The following is a 17,308-nucleotide window of genomic DNA, read 5'->3' as shown; positions in this document are numbered from 1 at the left end:
GTTAACACTGAAATGTGACGGTCTGACGGTCACAGATCTTGTTTTGGATGCCGTATACTTACATTTCTAGGACGGCTCACTAGCTGTGGGCTCAGGCCTCGATCGTTCCTCCTCTCTCGTACAGGGCTAACCGACTGCTGCCTTTCTGGGTGGTTCATATGACCACGTTTTTCACTCTTGCCTTTGTGGACATCATGTCTGGAATCAATAACATGATGAGATGCAAAAGCAGCCATATTTACACTAAGAACAGCAACCTTATGAACACAATACCTGCTGGGAGAGGGATCATCTGAGGAGGATGCCCGTCCACGCTGCGGAGACCTACTTGGGGACCTATTGAAGAATACAGAAATGGACAACTAAATCTGTGCCAACAACCCCTCCAGACTAATCAACACCAGAGGCTGTAATACTTCTCCCCCCTGCTAAACAACACACACCTCCCCATATGGGAGGAGAATCTGGACCCATAGTTATTGCTATTACCTCTTCGTCTTTTTATCTTTATTTCTGCGCTTGCTTTTTGGGCTGGATGACCTAGATATAAATAAGTGAAGTATGATAAATGACACCAAATTACCCTGAGCATTCCCATCATACAATCCTGCAATCTCACCTGTCCTTTCTCCTCTTAGAATTTGATGAAGACCTGAAAGATAAGGAAGAAAACAGATTACTCACCGAGCTGTGTACACACTACAGAAGTAACAAATTATATTCAGGTCACCAGAAGTTGTGGACAACCAGGGGAGCAACACACAACATACCTACATTCATCAGTGTATACATACACAATATACCTATATACAGTAGGGTATATACATGATATGTGCGCATACGCACAGTTCAGCCACATACATATGTACACAGGGAGGATAGCCCTGTACACAGCAGTACGCACGGATTAGAGGTCACATATAGGTACAAGATCTATAGAGCAGCCCTATCATTACCACACGTACACACAATATGAAAGCAGTCACCTGTGCTTATGTGATTTGGACTTTTTCTCTTTCTGGCTGGGGGAGCGGCTAGGAGACCTGAGGGACAGAGAAGAATAGGTATAATACACAGGGAGTCCCGGGAGCCCACAGAGGAATGACGTAAGAGACGCCAATGACCTGAACGAGCAGCTTGCACCTACTCATGTCCATACTGAGCGCATGGGTAGTACACATCCTTATGGTTCTGCCACATTCATAGCCCAGGGCACTGTGCAGTGCCAATGCCTGCAGCTGGGTTATCAGTGACCCTTGTTGTAAGATAGTGTCTCATTTATCAGAACGGTGGGTCAGAATGAAGCAATTTGGACTGTTGGGCACTGGTCATTTTCAGGGTAGACCAGACCATGTGCTGGGTATCTGCATGGCTGCTGTAAGCACCCCTGGCACATCCACCTAAAGCCCTGACCCAGGTGACGCCCCAGATATTACCGGCCACGGCCTTTCTTCTTTTTTTTCTTTTTGTGTTTGCTTGGAGATGGAGAGCGGGAACTCTCAGTGTCTGCGACAAAACTGAGGAGACAGGAAACAATCACACATTGGTGATATGGCCAAAAAAGAAAAACTACATTTTTTACAACATTTTAATATCGATTTTATTTTTGCCACTCAAAGTAAAAAGAAATTCTAACAATTCAGTTATTTTCTTAATATTTACTTATTTTACATAGGCATATTTGGTTCCTTGGTTAAAAACTTAAGCGCCAAATATTTTTTTCTTCATGTCAAAATACAAAAAAAACCAAAACACGTTATAATAAAGAGAGACGTGTTGGGCGTTGTGCCGGTAAATATCTCCCCTTAATGAAATGGTGTCATCACAAATTGGTATATTGTACTGCTATTCTATATTCTGTATAACCTCTGTAAGCTGCTGTTACTGGTGCTATAAGCAGCACAGAGATATTACAGTACCAAAATTATAGCAGCACAATTAGATATGATACTCTTAATGAGCTGTTGTTGTGCTGCTATATTGGCATCAGTACTAAAAGATAAAACTGCAGTATGCTAATATTGCTTAATATGGGGGCACTCCTCACAGTGATGGATGGGTCACTATGTATGCAGAAACACAGCAGCCGGCTTTTATTGCCAATTTTTTGGGGTGCAGTTTTGGCTAATTGAAGAGTGGACCTGTCCCTGTAGTACTCCGATGAAAGATAAGCTTTAAAGGGGTTGTGCAAGTTTAATATTTATCGCTTATGCGATGTGTAGGGCAAGTGCCTGATAGGTGGAGGCGGACCGCTCAGACCCAGGCTGATCAGGAAAATGGAGGTCTCATGTACCTTGGAATGAATGAAGTCACGGTTGAGCATGTGCACGGCCTCTTTAATTTTAATGGAGCTTCTGGGGATAGCCAAGTTACAAGCATTCGGCAATCTGTCAGTTCCATAGAAATTAATTGGGCGGCAGTGTGCGTGTGACTGCCACTCCATTCTTTCAGTAGTACACAGAACATGAGTCAACAATGTGATGCAGCAGCCGAAAAAGCAAACAATTCTGGGATGTATTAAGAGACGCATAGAGTCTAAATCACATGGGGTAATGATTCCCCTCTACTCTTCCTTAGTCAGACCTCATCTGGAATACTGTGTCCAATTCTGGGCACCCCACTTTAAAAAAGACAGACAAACTGGAGCAAGTTCAGAGAAGCATTACCAAGATGGTGAGTGATCTGCAAATCATGTCCTATGAAGAACGGTTAAAGGATCTGGGAATGTTTAGCTTGTAGAAGAGAAGGCTGAGAGGAGACTTAATAGCTGTCTACAAATATCTGAAGGGCTGTCACAGTGCAGAGGGATCAGCCCTATTCTCATTTGCACTAGGAAAGATTAGAAGCAATGGGATGAAACTGAAAGGGAGGAGACAAGATTAGATATTAGACAGTGAGGGTGATCAATGAGTGGAACAGGTTACCACGGGAGGTGGGGAGTTCTCCTTCAATGGAAGTGTTCAAACAAAGCTGGACAAATATCTGTCTGGGATGATTTAGTGAATCCTGCACTGAACAGGGGGTTGGACCCGATGACCCTGGAGGTCCCTTCCAACTCTACCTTTCTATGACCCTCATTTTCGCAATCGATAGACATTCCAGCGATCAGAAAACCACTGGTCACTTATTCCCTTATCCACAGGACAAAGGGTAAGTATTAAAATTTATATCACATGCAGTACTAAAAGTCCCAGCAGGCAGGGTCATTTGAAAACTCCAAGAATGCCATAGTGCACACCATAATATAAAAGGGGCCTAAGGTTCCAGAATTTGTTGTGGGAACCTTTAGCATAATATATCAGTTCTGCGTATGAAAGGTCTACAAGTGACACATACCAAGTTCCTGTGTAATGCCAGGAGGCAGCGCTGAGGGAGGTGAACAAGCAGCGGTTTAGTGTCTGAGCTCTGTGCAAGGTCATTTCTCCTCAAAGACAGCACAAAGTGAACATCCCGCAGCGCTGCCTACAAGCAGTTCTTGCACTCGGACAAGCCCTGATGGATATGATGCTGCTACGGGGCGTACTACGGCTCTGCAGCATAACAGCAATTTTCCTTTGGGTGACTAGTTGTCCCTTCCTTCCGGTAATACAAAACTCATCTGTGGCGGGAGCCATGGCTCTACCGTTGAGGAGAACCTGGGCTTAATTGACTTCTCGATTCTGTGCAAATCAGGATCGTGGTGACTTGAAAGGACAAATTAATCAAATAGATTACCCAGCCCTAATATGGGGTGCTGCACCACTGACCTCAATGCACGCAGCATGCTAAAGCTAGCGACAATATGGAAGTGAAACGCAGGCCGACAGGGGCGAGCAGCAATGCTGTCCAGTGATTCACAGTCTGACGCTGTGCTGGACGAACAGGAAATATTGAGGTCCCCATAACCCATATCTGACACCACGGCTCAAGCACCTGTAAGGCTTCTGCTGCTCCTGTTGCTTGACTGCCGCCCTGCGGTTTGGATCAAAGCTGCTCCCGTCCACGTAGCTGTCACTAATTCCAAACGCCGCACGGAGACGCTCATTCTTCTTCTCATTTGCCTCAGCAAGCTGGTGAGTCTCCGAGACACTGCACAAAGGAGAAAGAGTAGTAAGGTCATGGAGGTGACTTAAGAATGACGCCCAACACCACAGCGTGAACCCCATACTTGGTCTTCAGCTTGTCCTCGTCTTTATTTGTGGTCAGATCTTTCTCCTGGAGCATCAGCCTAAAAGTGGCCACCTTCTCCTGGATCTCTGCCTCACTATACCTGAAGAAAGAGGGCGTGAAAAGATCTCAATACACAAGAGGAGGAATCAGATGTCCCCATCATACCCCCCCACCCTAATCATCACTTCTCCAGGAATCAGATCTCCATCCCTAATTATCTCTCAACCCTGTTCCCTCAGACAGAAAATCCCCATCATCTCTCACCCCTACTCCTCCAGGCACATGATTGGGTGAGAGAGGAGAAGGAATACTCCCCCGCCATTCCTCCTCCAGGCACAAATCAGATTATAACACACACACACACACACACACACACACACACACACACACACACACACACACACACACACACACACACACCTCTCTATCATCTCTTACCCCTGCTCCTCCATCATCTCCTCCAGCTCAAGACACTTGAGCTCCACCTTCCTCTTCCTCTCATGATCCAGAATTTCTTGGTTCGGCTTTTTTACCAGAAGATTCTCCAATTTCTTCAACTCTTCCTCGGATTTATAGTCTGTACGATCCTTCTTGTGTCGGACAGACGACAGGTTGCGCTGTACGTAGCCATTGGTACCGCTGCCCCGAGGAGTCGGGAGGCCGATCCCATTATACATTGTGCTCTTAAGACCTAAAACAAGGAAGACCTTGACTCAGTCAGGAACCACCTTACCATCACAGGACAGTGCAGTACACACAGAGAAGATAGCCATATACCTGACCATAGACACCAGCTGTACATTTTACAGGGCAATATACCGGGGATTGGGCGGGAAAGGTGGGATAAGCAATAGACAGGCAAGAGTGTGATATAATACACTGAGCGTGGAGGGGTAGACTATATATTATATACATGCAACAGTTTTAGGTAACCGTAGCAAAAATGCAGCAGAGTATGAATGCGTTAAAATATGAGTGTTACCGTATATTCCGGCGTATAAGACGACCCCCCAACTGTCACCTTATACGCCGGGAATACCGCGGAGCAAAAAAAAAAAAATCATTACTCACCTCCCCCGGCGTTCTGCGGCGCTGCTGCAGGATGTCGCTCCCTCCTGGTCCCCGGCAGAGCATTGCTTTCTGGACGCGGGGCTTGAAATCCCCGCCTCCAGAAAGCTAATACTGTGATTAGCTAACACACGCCGTCAGCCAATCACAGCCATTCAATGACATCATTGAATGGTTGTGATTGGCTAAAACACACGTGCCTTCAGCCAATCACAGCCATTCAATGACATCATTGAATGGCTGTGATTGACTAACACACGTGCACTTTCAGCCAATCACAGCCATTCAATGATTGGCTGACGGCGTGTGTTAGCCAATCACAGTATTAGCTTTCTGGAGGCGGGGATTTCAAGCCCCACATTCAGAAAGCAATGCTCTGCCGGGGACCAGGAGGGAGCGACAGCCTGCAGCAGCGCCGCAGAACGCCGGGGGAGGTGAGTAAAGATTTTTTTTTGACACTTTTTTTTGTATTACCGGCGTATAAGACGACCCCCGACTTCAGAGCAGATTTTTGGGGGTTCAAAAGGCGTCTTATACGCCGGTATATACGGTAATTGTATTTTAAGTAACAAAAACAAACTAAGCGAGTGAAGAGAAGTGTAACCCCATCAGTATTTGGTGTGACGCCCTTTACAACAGCATTAGTTCTTCTATGAACACTTGTACACTCAGGGATTTTGTAGGATTATAGTCAGATGAATGATCAACCAAATTATACCAGACAGAGCAGAATCATCATCATTTTCATATGTAGGCTCTAACAGTCATTAACTGAAACAGACAGCTGTGTAGGAGGCTTAAAACTGGGTGAGGAACAGCCAAACTCTACTACAAAAATGAGGTTGCGGAAGACAGTTTCACGTCACAGGTCATAGAAAGTTGTAGATCAATGTATCAGTTAAGTGAAACCATGTCTATATACCAGAGAGTAGTACGAGGTAAGACAGAAGATAAGATGGCCCCTCAGACCGCCTCCCTTGCATTACTTCCCAGTGAAATCATACATTCATTGTATATTATAGTTACACCTTAAAAGATGTAACTTATGTTAAACATTTTAGTTGTAGCCTATCATATATTCTTGGAGGTAGATGCTTTTCTGTGATGTCATTTATGGTATATAAACCATGTGCACCTTTGAATAAATTAGAAATCATTTGATACCGCAACAGGCCGGTGTGATTTGTATTTCTCCTGAAGGCCCATGCTTTCTACACGAGATCTGACATTGTCTTCTCCTTGGTAAATAGACAAATTCTCCTTACACCTACACCACAGTAAGACTGAACACAGCCACAAGGTAGTTGTTAGAGATGAGCGAGCATACTCGTTAAGGACAAATACTCGAGCGAGTATTGTCCTTTTTGAGTATCTGCCTGCTCGTCCGCAAAGATTCGGGTGCCGGGGAAGGGGGGGGGGGGGGGGTTCAGAAGATCTCTCTCTCTGGGATTTTAAGATGTGCCGTTCGAAGCTCAATGGGCAACGATGAAAACCATAGACACAGTGGTCAGTCAAGAAAACTTGGTGCAGCAGATGAGACACATCATGCTTACTTTCCTTCAAAATCAGGAGATGTCCAGCAGTGCCTTCAGCTCAGACCTGGCAGAAACTAAAGGGACACTGTTACACACATCTACTGTTCGGAGAAGTCTGGCCAGAAGTGGTCTTAATGGAAGTGAGGCCAAAAAGCCATACCTTCCACATAGAAACAAAGCTAAGTGACTCAACTATGCATGAAAACATAGTAACTGTGGGGCAGAAAAATGTCAGCAGCTGCTCTGGACTGAGGAGGCAAAATTAAGAAAAAAATATTTGGCTGTAACAGAAGGCAGTTTGTGTAGTGAGGAACTGGAGAAGTACAATAATGAGTATCTGCATGCAGCAGTGAAGCATGGTGGAGAGCGGTACAATACTGAGTATCTGCATGCAGCAGTGAAGCATGGTGGAGAGCGGTACAATACTGAGTATCTGCATGCAGCAGTGAAGCATGGTGCAGAGCGGTACAATACTGAGTATCTGCATGCAGCAGTGAAGCATGGTGCAGAGCGGTACAATACTGAGTATCTGCATGCAGCAGTGAAGCATGGTGGAGAGCGGTACAATAATGAGTGTCTGCAGGCAGCAGTGATACATGGTGGAGAGCGGTACAATAATGAGTGTCTGCAGGCAGCAGTGAAGCATGGTGGAGAGCGGTACAATAATGAGTGTCTGCAGGCAGCAGTGAAGCATGGTGGAGAGCGGTACAATAATGAGTGTCTGCAGGCAGCAGTGAAGCATGGTGGAGAGCGGTACAATAATGAGTGTCTGCAGGCAGCAGTGAAGCATAGGAAGAGCAGTACAATAATGTGTCTGCATGCAGCAGTGATGCATGGTGGAGAGCGGTACAATAATGAGTGTCGGCAGGCAGCAGTGAAGTATAGTATAGAGGGGTACAATTATGAGTTTCTGCAGGCAGCAGTGAAGCATGGTGGAGAGCGGTACAATTATGAGTGTCTGCAGGCAGCAGTGAAGCATGGTGGAGAGCGGTACAATACTGAGTATCTGCATGCAGCAGTGAAGCATGTGGAGAGCGGTACAATAATGTGTCTGCATGCAGCAGCGATGCATGGTGGAGAGCGGTACAATTATGAGTGTCAGCAGTGCAGTATAGTGTAGAGGGGTACAATTATGAGTGTCTGCAGGCAGCAGTGAAGCATGGTGGAGAGCAGTACAATTATGAGTGTCAGCAGTGAAGCATGGTGGAGAGCGGTACAATAATGAGTGTCTGCAGGCAGCAGTTAAGCATGGTGGAGAGCGGTACAATAATGAGTGTCAGCAGTGAAGTATAGTGTAGAGGGGTACAATTATGAGTGTCTGCAGGCAGCAGTGAAGCATGGTGGAGAGCAGTACAATTATGAGTGTCGGCAGGCAGCAGTGAAGCATGGTGGAGAGCAGTACAATTATGAGTGTCGGCAGGCAGCAGTGAAGCATGGTGGAGAGCGGTACAATAATGAGTGTCTGCAGGCAGCAGTGAAGCATGGTGGAGAGCGGTACAATAATGAGTGTCTGCAGGCAACAGTGAAGCATGGTGGAGAGCGGTACAATAATGAGTGTCTGCAGGCAGCAGTGAAGCATGGTGGAGAGCGGTACAATAATGAGTGTCTGCAGGCAGCAGTGAAGCATGGTGGAGAGCGGTACAATAATGAGTGTCTGCAGGCAGCAGTGAAGCATGGTGGAGAGCGGTACAATAATGAGTGTCTGCAGGCAGCAGCGAAGCATGGTGGAGAGCGGTACAATAATGAGTGTCTGCAGGCAGCAGCGAAGCATGGTGGAGAGCGGTACAATAATGAGTGTCTGCAGGCAGCAGCGAAGCATGGTGGAGAGCGGTACAATAATGAGTGTCAGCAGTGAAGTATAGTGTAGAGGGGTACAATTATGAGTGTCTGCAGGCAGCAGTGAAGCATGGTGGAGAGCAGTACAATTATGAGTGTCGGCAGGCAGCAGTGAAGCATGGTGGAGAGCGGTACAATAATGAGTGTCTGCAGGCAACAGTGAAGCATGATGGAGAGCGGTACAATGAGTGTCTGCAGGCAGCAGTGATGCATGGTGGAGAGCGGTACAATAATGAGTGTCTGCAGGCAGCAGTGATGCATGGTGGAGAGCGGTACAATAATGAGTGTCTGCAGGCAGCAGTGATGCATGGTGGAGAGCGGTACAATAATGAGTGTCTGCAGGCAGCAGTGATGCATGGTGGAGAGCGGTACAATAATGAGTGTCTGCAGGCAGCAGTGATGCATGGTGGAGAGCGGTACAATAATGAGTGTCTGCAGGCAGCAGTGAAGCATGGTGGAGAGCGGTACAATAATGAGTGTCTGCAGGCAGCAGTGAAGCATGGTGGAGAGCGGTACAATAATGAGTGTCTGCAGGCAGCAGCGAAGCATGGTGGAGAGCGGTACAATAATGAGTGTCTGCAGGCAGCAGTGAAGCATGGTGGAGAGCGGTACAATAATGAGTGTCTGCAGGCAGCAGCGAAGCATGGTGGAGAGCGGTACAATAATGAGTGTCTGCAGGCAGCAGTGATGCATGGTGGAGAGCGGTACAATAATGAGTGTCTGCAGGCGGCAGTGAAGCATGGTGGAGAGCGGTACAATAATGAGTGTCTGCAGGCAGCAGTGATGCATGGTGGAGAGCGGTACAATAATGAGTGTCTGCAGGCAGCAGTGATGCATGGTGGAGAGCGGTACAATAATGAGTGTCTGCAGGCAGCAGTGATGCATGGTGGAGAGCGGTACAATAATGAGTGTCTGCAGGCAGCAGTGATGCATGGTGGAGAGCGGTACAATAATGAGTGTCTGCAGGTAGCAGTGAAGCATGATGAAGATTACCTGTAGGTTTGCAGCTGCATTTCTATTTCAAAAGTTTTATCACAATTTAATAAAGTTACAAAAGTCCTTTGAAGTGAAGTGCACTTTGTGGATCTTAAGTATCGACCGATATGGGCAGAGTACGCACATGGTCAGTGGAGTTATTAGTGACTACAGGAATCCAAGCAAAACAACAGAAAGCTCAACCTGAATAGTAATGCAGCCATTCAACTACAGAGAACAGGAACGGAGAGGGGCTGCATTACACTAAGTGGAGTTGTGGATTCGGCCAGGATTAATAACATCCTCAATGCTGAGAAATACAGCAGATACTTATCGAACATGTAATATCAGGAAGAGTCCGACTCCAAATGTGTTCTGCAGCGGGACAACAACTCCCAACATCCAGCCAATGTCATTAAAGCGTTTCTCCAATGTCATTAAAGGAGTCCTGGAAGTGATGATGTGGCCCCACAGAGCCCTGATCTCACATCATCCAGTCTGTCTGGGATTATATGAACAGACAGAACGATTGGAGCGAGCCGCCATCTGCAGAAGATCTGTGCTTAGTTCTCCAAGATGTCTGGAACAACCTCCCTCCATCAAAAACTGTGTGCAAGTGTAGCTAGAAGAACTGATGCTGTTGTGAAGGAAAAGAGCGGTCACACAAACATAAGTACACAGACAGACAGCAGTGTGATCACTATACACGGTGTGTAACACTATACACCGACGTGCCAGAAGTCATGGGACGTAAACTAATATCATATAGGACCCCTCTAGGCCAGCAACTCAACATGGCATTACATCCACAAATGGACAGAAGACGTCAGGAGGGATGTGAAGCCGTCTGGGTGCGCCCGCAGCCCTGGGGTATTAGTAGTGAATGGTGCTCTCCATCACATCCCATAAATGCTTGGTTGGGCTCATGTCAACGTGCAGCCGTGCCATTCATAGAGCTCTATAGAAGGCTCCTCCAACCAGTTCTGATCAACTTGGGCCCGGAAGCATCATCCAACATTGTGGGGGGACATGAAGTCCAATCAGGTGTAATATAGGTGGGTATATTCTATGAATCTAAGGGCTGCAAATGTTCACCAAGAAGTGAAACATAGCCGACACCGGTCAATCCTGTGTTGAGTTGGACCAGTGGACCCAAACCATATCATGAGAAGACAACAGTATGAAACATCCACCAGCCTGCAGAGTGCCTTGGTAACAACTGGGGTCCACGCCACACAGGAACCCAACATCAGCCCAAATCAATTGGCACCATGACTCATTAGAGGACGCCACCTGTTGCCTGTTCTCTGGGGTCCCGTTATGAAGCTCACAAGCCTGACTGGGCATTGTCTGGTGTCATGGTGGTTGGTCTCTGTTCACGCGGGATATACGTGTGCGACTCCTGCACTCAATGTTGATGTGATTTCCGCCGGAGTCACATGTCTGTTCGCACGGACAATTCTAGCCAGACATTGCTAAGCACCTGTGCTGCCCCCTGTGGGTGGTGAAGCCTTCTACGGTACACCGCGGATCGAGGAATATTAAGGCCTAATGTCCACAATTCGGGCCCGCGCGGATTCTCCATGCAGAATCCCGCCGTGGATCCCTCCTTTCCAGCTGACATGAGGCCAGAAAATCCTTATTACTTACTTGTCGGGACGCTGCGGATCTCCCCTACACTACGGCCGGATTCTCTGCGCCATGCACATTTTTTTTTTAATTCCTGCTTTCCCGCGGTTCCACAGCAGAGCAGAAACTCAGCTGTGCCGTGGATCCAGACGACTGCCATAGGCTTCAATGGAAGCCGCGGGAGCGGTCCGTGCGGCACACCCGCAGGAAAATGAAGCATGCTGCGATTTCTTTCCGTGCGACTCGCACGCCGGAAAAAAATCCCATCCGCATGCTTTTAGCTGCCCTACAGATGCTAATGCATACCTATGGGCAGCAAGACGCACGGATCTCCTGTGTGGGGGCCACGCGGTGGGCGTGGACGTAAATGTCCGCACAACTTCAGAAATGGAATGTCCGGTTCGTCGGGCGCTCACTATCACGCCTCAACAGATAACTCATGTCGCCTTACCAGGAGCAACTTATACAGGAAAGGGCACTATATTCTATATAGACAGCAGTGTAATAGGGGGGAATTATATTCTATATAGACAGCAGTGTGATATATAATACATGGGGGGGTATATTCTATATAGACAGCAGTGTATTATGGGGGGTATATTTTATATAGACAGCAGTGTGATAAGGGGGGGGGATGTATTCTATATAGACAGCCATGTGATATATAATACATGGGAGAGTATATTCTATATAGACAGCCGTGTGATATATAATACATGGGGGGTATATTCTATATAGACAGCCGTGTGATATATAATACATGGGAGGGTATATTCTATATAGACAGCCGTGTGATATATAATACATGGAGGGGTATATTCTATATAGACAGCCATGTGATATATAATACATGGGGGGGTATATTCTATATAGACAGCCATGTGATATATAATACATGGGGGGTATATTCTATATATACAGCCGTGTGATATATAATACATGGGGGGGGGGTATATTCTATATAGACAGCCGTGTGATATATAATACATGGGGGGGGGGGGGTATATTCTATATAGACAGCCGTGTGATATATAATACATGGGGGGGGGGGGGGTATATTCTATATAGACAGCCGTGTGATATATAATACATGGGGGGGGGGGGGTATATTCTATATAGACAGCAGTGTGATATATACATGGGGGGTATATTCTATATAGACAGCAGTGTGATATAAAAAACATGGGGGGGGTATATTCTATGTAGACAGCAGTGTGATATATAATACATGGGGGTATATTCTATATAGACAGCAGTATTATATATCACACATGGGGGGTATATTCTATATAGACAGCAGTGTGATATATAATACATGGGGTGGTATATTATACAGATACAGCAGTGTGATATATATTAATGGGGTGGCATATTATAGCTAGACAGCAGAGTGATATATACTACATGGGGGTACATAACATACAGACAGCAGTGTAATGGGGGGGGGAGTTATATTCTATATAGACAGCAGTGTATTATGGGGGGGTATATTCTATATAGACAGCAGTGTGATATATAATACATGGGGGTATATTCTATATAGACAGCCGTGTGATATATAATACATGGGGGGTATATTCTATATAGACAGCCGTGTGATATATAATACATGGGGGGTATATTCTATATAGACAGCCGTGTGATATATAATACATGGGGGGTATATTCTATATAGACAGCCGTGTGATATATAATACATGGGGGGGTATATTCTATATAGACAGCCGTGTGATATATAATACATAAGGGGGGGGTATATTCTATATAGACAGCCGTGTGATATATAATACATAAGGGGGGGGGGGTATATTCTATATAGACAGCAGTGTGATATATAATACATGGGGGGTATATTCTATATAGACAGCCGTGTGATATATAATACATGGGGGGGTATATTCTATATAGACAGCCGTGTGATATATAATACATGGGGGGGTATATTCTATATAGACAGCCGTGTGATATATAATACATGGGGGGGTATATTCTATATAGACAGCCGTGTGATATATAATACATGGGGGGGTATATTCTATATAGACAGCCGTGTGATATATAATACATAAGGGGGGGGGGGGCATATTCTATATAGACAGCCGTGTGATATATAATACATGGGGGGGGGGGGGTATATTCTATATAGACAGCCGTGTGATATATAATACATAAGGGGGGGGGGTATATTCTATATAGACAGCCGTGTGATATAATACATAAGGGGGGGGGTATATTCTATATAGACAGCCGTGTGATATATAATACATAAGGGGGGGGGGTATATTCTATATAGACAGCCGTGTGATATATAATACATAAGGGGGGGGGGTATATTCTATATAGACAGCCGTGTGATATATAATACATAAGGGGGGGGGTATATTCTATATAGACAGCCGTGTGATATATAATACATAGGGGGGGGGTATATTCTATATAGACAGCCGTGTGATATATAATACATTGGGGGGGTATATTCTATATAGACAGCCGTGTGATATATAATACATAGGGGGGGGGGGTATATTCTATATAGACAGCCGTGTGATATATACTACATAGGGGTGGGGGGTATATTCTATATAGACAGCCGTGTGATATATAATACATAGGGGGGGGGGGTATATTCTATATAGACAGCCGTGTGATATATAATACATAGGGGGGGGGGGTATATTCTATATAGACAGCCGTGTGATATATAATACATAGGGGGGGGGGGTATATTCTATATAGACAGCCGTGTGATATATAATACATAAGGGGGGGGGGGTATATTCTATTTAGACAGCCGTGTGATATATAATACATGAAGGGGGTATATTCTATATTGACAGCCGTATGATATATAATACATGAAGGGGGTATATTCTATATAGACAGCCGTGTGATATATAATACATGAAGGGGGTATATTCTATATAGACAGCCGTGTGATATATAATACATGAAGGGGGTATATTCTATATAGACAGCCGTGTGATATATAATACATGAAGGGGGTATATTCTATATAGACAGCAGTGTGATATATAATACATGAAGGGGGTATATTCTATATAGACAGCAGTGTGATATATAATACATGAAGGGGGTATATCCTATATAGACAGCAGTGTGATATATAATACATCAAGGGGGTATATTCTATATTGACAGCCGTGTGATATACAATACATGGGGGAGGTATATTCTATATAGACAGCAGTGTGATATATAATACATGGGGGGGTATATTCTATATAGACAGCCGTGTGATATATAATACATGGGGGGGGTATATTCTATATAGACAGCCGTGTGATATATAATACATGAAGGGGGTATATTCTATATAGACAGCAGTGTGATATATAATACATGAAGGGGGTATATTCTATATAGACAGCAGTGTGATATATAATACATGAAGGGGGTATATTCTATATAGACAGCAGTGTGATATATAATACATGAAGGGGGTATATTCTATATAGACAGCAGTGTGATATATAATACATGAAGGGGGTATATTCTATATAGACAGCAGTGTGATATATAATACATGGGGGGGTATATTCTATATAGACAGCAGTGTGATATATAATACATGGGGGAGGTATATTCTATATAGACAGCCGTGTGATATATAATACATGGGGGGGGTATATTCTATATAGACAGCAGTGTGATATATAATACATGGGGGGGTATATTCTATATAGACAGCCGTGTGATATATAATACATGGGGGGGGTATATTCTATATAGACAGCCGTGTGATATATAATACATGAAGGGGGTATATTCTATATAGACAGCAGTGTGATATATAATACATGAAGGGGGTATATTCTATATAGACAGCAGTGTGATATATAATACATGAAGGGGGTATATTCTATATAGACAGCAGTGTGATATATAATACATGAAGGGGGTATATTCTATATAGACAGCAGTGTGATATATAATACATGAAGGGGGTATATTCTATATAGACAGCAGTGTGATATATAATACATGGGGGGGTATATTCTATATAGACAGCAGTGTGATATATAATACATGGGGGAGGTATATTCTATATAGACAGCCGTGTGATATATAATACATGGGGGGGGGGTATATTCTATATAGACAGCAGTGTGATATATAATACATGGGGGGGGTATATTCTATATAGACAGCAGTGTGATATATAATACATGGGGGGGTATATTCTATATAGACAGCAGTGTGATATATAATACATGGGGGGGTATATTCTATATAGACAGCAGTGTGATATATAATACATGGGGGGGGGGGTATATTCTATATAGACAGCCGTGTGATATATAATACATGGGGGGTATATTCTATATAGACAGTAGTGTGATATATAATACATGGGTGTATATTCTATATAGACAGCAGTGTGATATATAATACATGGGGGGGTATATTCTATATAGACGGCAGTGTGATATATAATACATGGGGGGGTATATTCTATATAGACAGCAGTGTGATATATAATACATAGGGGGGTATATTCTATATAGACGGCAGTGTGATATATAATACATGGGGTGGTATATTATACAGATACAGCAGTGTGATATATACTACATGGGGGGGTATATTCTATATAGACGGCAGTGTGATATATAATACATGGGGTGGTATATTATACAGATACAGCAGTGTGATATATACTACATGGGGGGGTATATTCTATATAGACAGTGTGATATATAATACATGGGGTGGTATATTATACAGATACAGCAGTGTGATATATAATACATGGGGGGTATATTCTATATAGACAGTAGTGTGATATATAATACATGGGGGGGTATATTCTATATAGACAGTAGTGTGATATATAATACATGGGTGTATATTCTATATAGACAGCAGTGATATATATAATACATGGGGGGGTATATTCTATATAGACGGCAGTGTGATATATAATACATGGGGTGGTATATTATACAGATACAGCAGTGTGATATATAATACATGGGGGGGTATATTCTATATAGACAGTAGTGTGATATATAATACATGGGTGTATATTCTATATAGACAGCAGTGATATATATAATACATGGGGGGGTATATTCTATATAGACGGCAGTGTGATATATAATACATGGAGGGGTATATTCTATATAGACGGCAGTGTGATATATAATACATGGGGGGGTATATTCTATATAGACGGCAGTGTGATATATAATACATGGGGGGGTATATTCTATATAGACGGCAGTGTGATATATAATACATGGGGGGGTATATTCTATATAGACGGCAGTGTGATATATAATACATGGGGGGGTATATTCTATATAGACGGCAGTGTGATATATAATACATGGGGGGGTATATTCTATATAGACGGCAGTGTGATATATAATACATGGGGGGGTATATTCTATATAGACGGCAGTGTGATATATAATACATGGGGGGGTATATTCTATATAGACGGCAGTGTGATATATAATACATGGGGGGGTATATTCTATATAGACGGCAGTGTGATATATAATACATGGAGGGGTATATTCTATATAGATGGCAGTGTGATATATAATACATGGGGTGGTATATTCTATATAGACGGCAGTGTGATATATAATACATGGGGTGGTATATTATACAGATACAGCAGTGTGATATATATTAATGGGTTGGCATATTATAGATTGACAGCAGAGTTATATATACTACATGGGGGTACATAACATACAGACAGCAGTGTGATATATATATATATATATATATATATATACTACATGGGGGTATATTACATATAGACAGCAGTGTGATATATCATTCATGGGGGGTATATTATATATAGACAGTAGTGTGATATATGGGGGGGATAATATATATGGACAGTGTGATAACATATGCGTGGGGGAGGGTCGCACTGAACATGTCATTACCTGGCCGGGTAGTCCGCTGACGTCACTCCCGGCCGGTGGTCCGTCGGTTCCGGTGGCCGCTCCCTGGTTCCGGTCTCGGTTCCGGTGTCGGGCCTGCTCAGCGGAATGTTCACTGCGACACTCCAGACGGCGTGTGCTGTGCGTAACGTGCGCTACGTCATGCACGCGAGGAGACGCACGGACGCGGGG

The 17,308-nt window shown here is 44.1% G+C and overlaps 1 protein-coding gene across 1 annotated transcript in view; it reads right to left on the bottom strand.

Moving 5' to 3' along the window:
* The window catches only part of SRRM2 (serine/arginine repetitive matrix 2), a 29,653-nt gene extending 12,377 nt beyond the window's left edge, over positions 1-17,276 (bottom strand). Inside the window, exons 1-10 of the mRNA XM_066577180.1 lie at positions 17,120-17,276; positions 4,588-4,840; positions 4,148-4,249; positions 3,913-4,068; positions 1,437-1,517; positions 987-1,043; positions 620-652; positions 490-540; positions 274-336; positions 63-198 (exon numbers count right to left, since the gene is read on the bottom strand). Of these exons, the coding sequence (XP_066433277.1) occupies positions 63-198; positions 274-336; positions 490-540; positions 620-652; positions 987-1,043; positions 1,437-1,517; positions 3,913-4,068; positions 4,148-4,249; positions 4,588-4,826 (918 nt within the window). The 5' untranslated portion in view covers positions 4,827-4,840; positions 17,120-17,276. The remainder of the gene's footprint in view (positions 1-62; positions 199-273; positions 337-489; positions 541-619; positions 653-986; positions 1,044-1,436; positions 1,518-3,912; positions 4,069-4,147; positions 4,250-4,587; positions 4,841-17,119) is intronic.
* Positions 17,277-17,308: the final 32 nt, after the last annotated feature.

Source organism: Eleutherodactylus coqui, chromosome 8 (assembly GCF_035609145.1).
Source record: "Eleutherodactylus coqui strain aEleCoq1 chromosome 8, aEleCoq1.hap1, whole genome shotgun sequence".
Classification (NCBI taxonomy): Eukaryota; Metazoa; Chordata; class Amphibia; order Anura; family Eleutherodactylidae; genus Eleutherodactylus; species Eleutherodactylus coqui.
The sequence above is the reverse complement of the archived record's forward strand: the minus strand, read 5'-3'. Positions and strand labels throughout refer to the sequence as shown.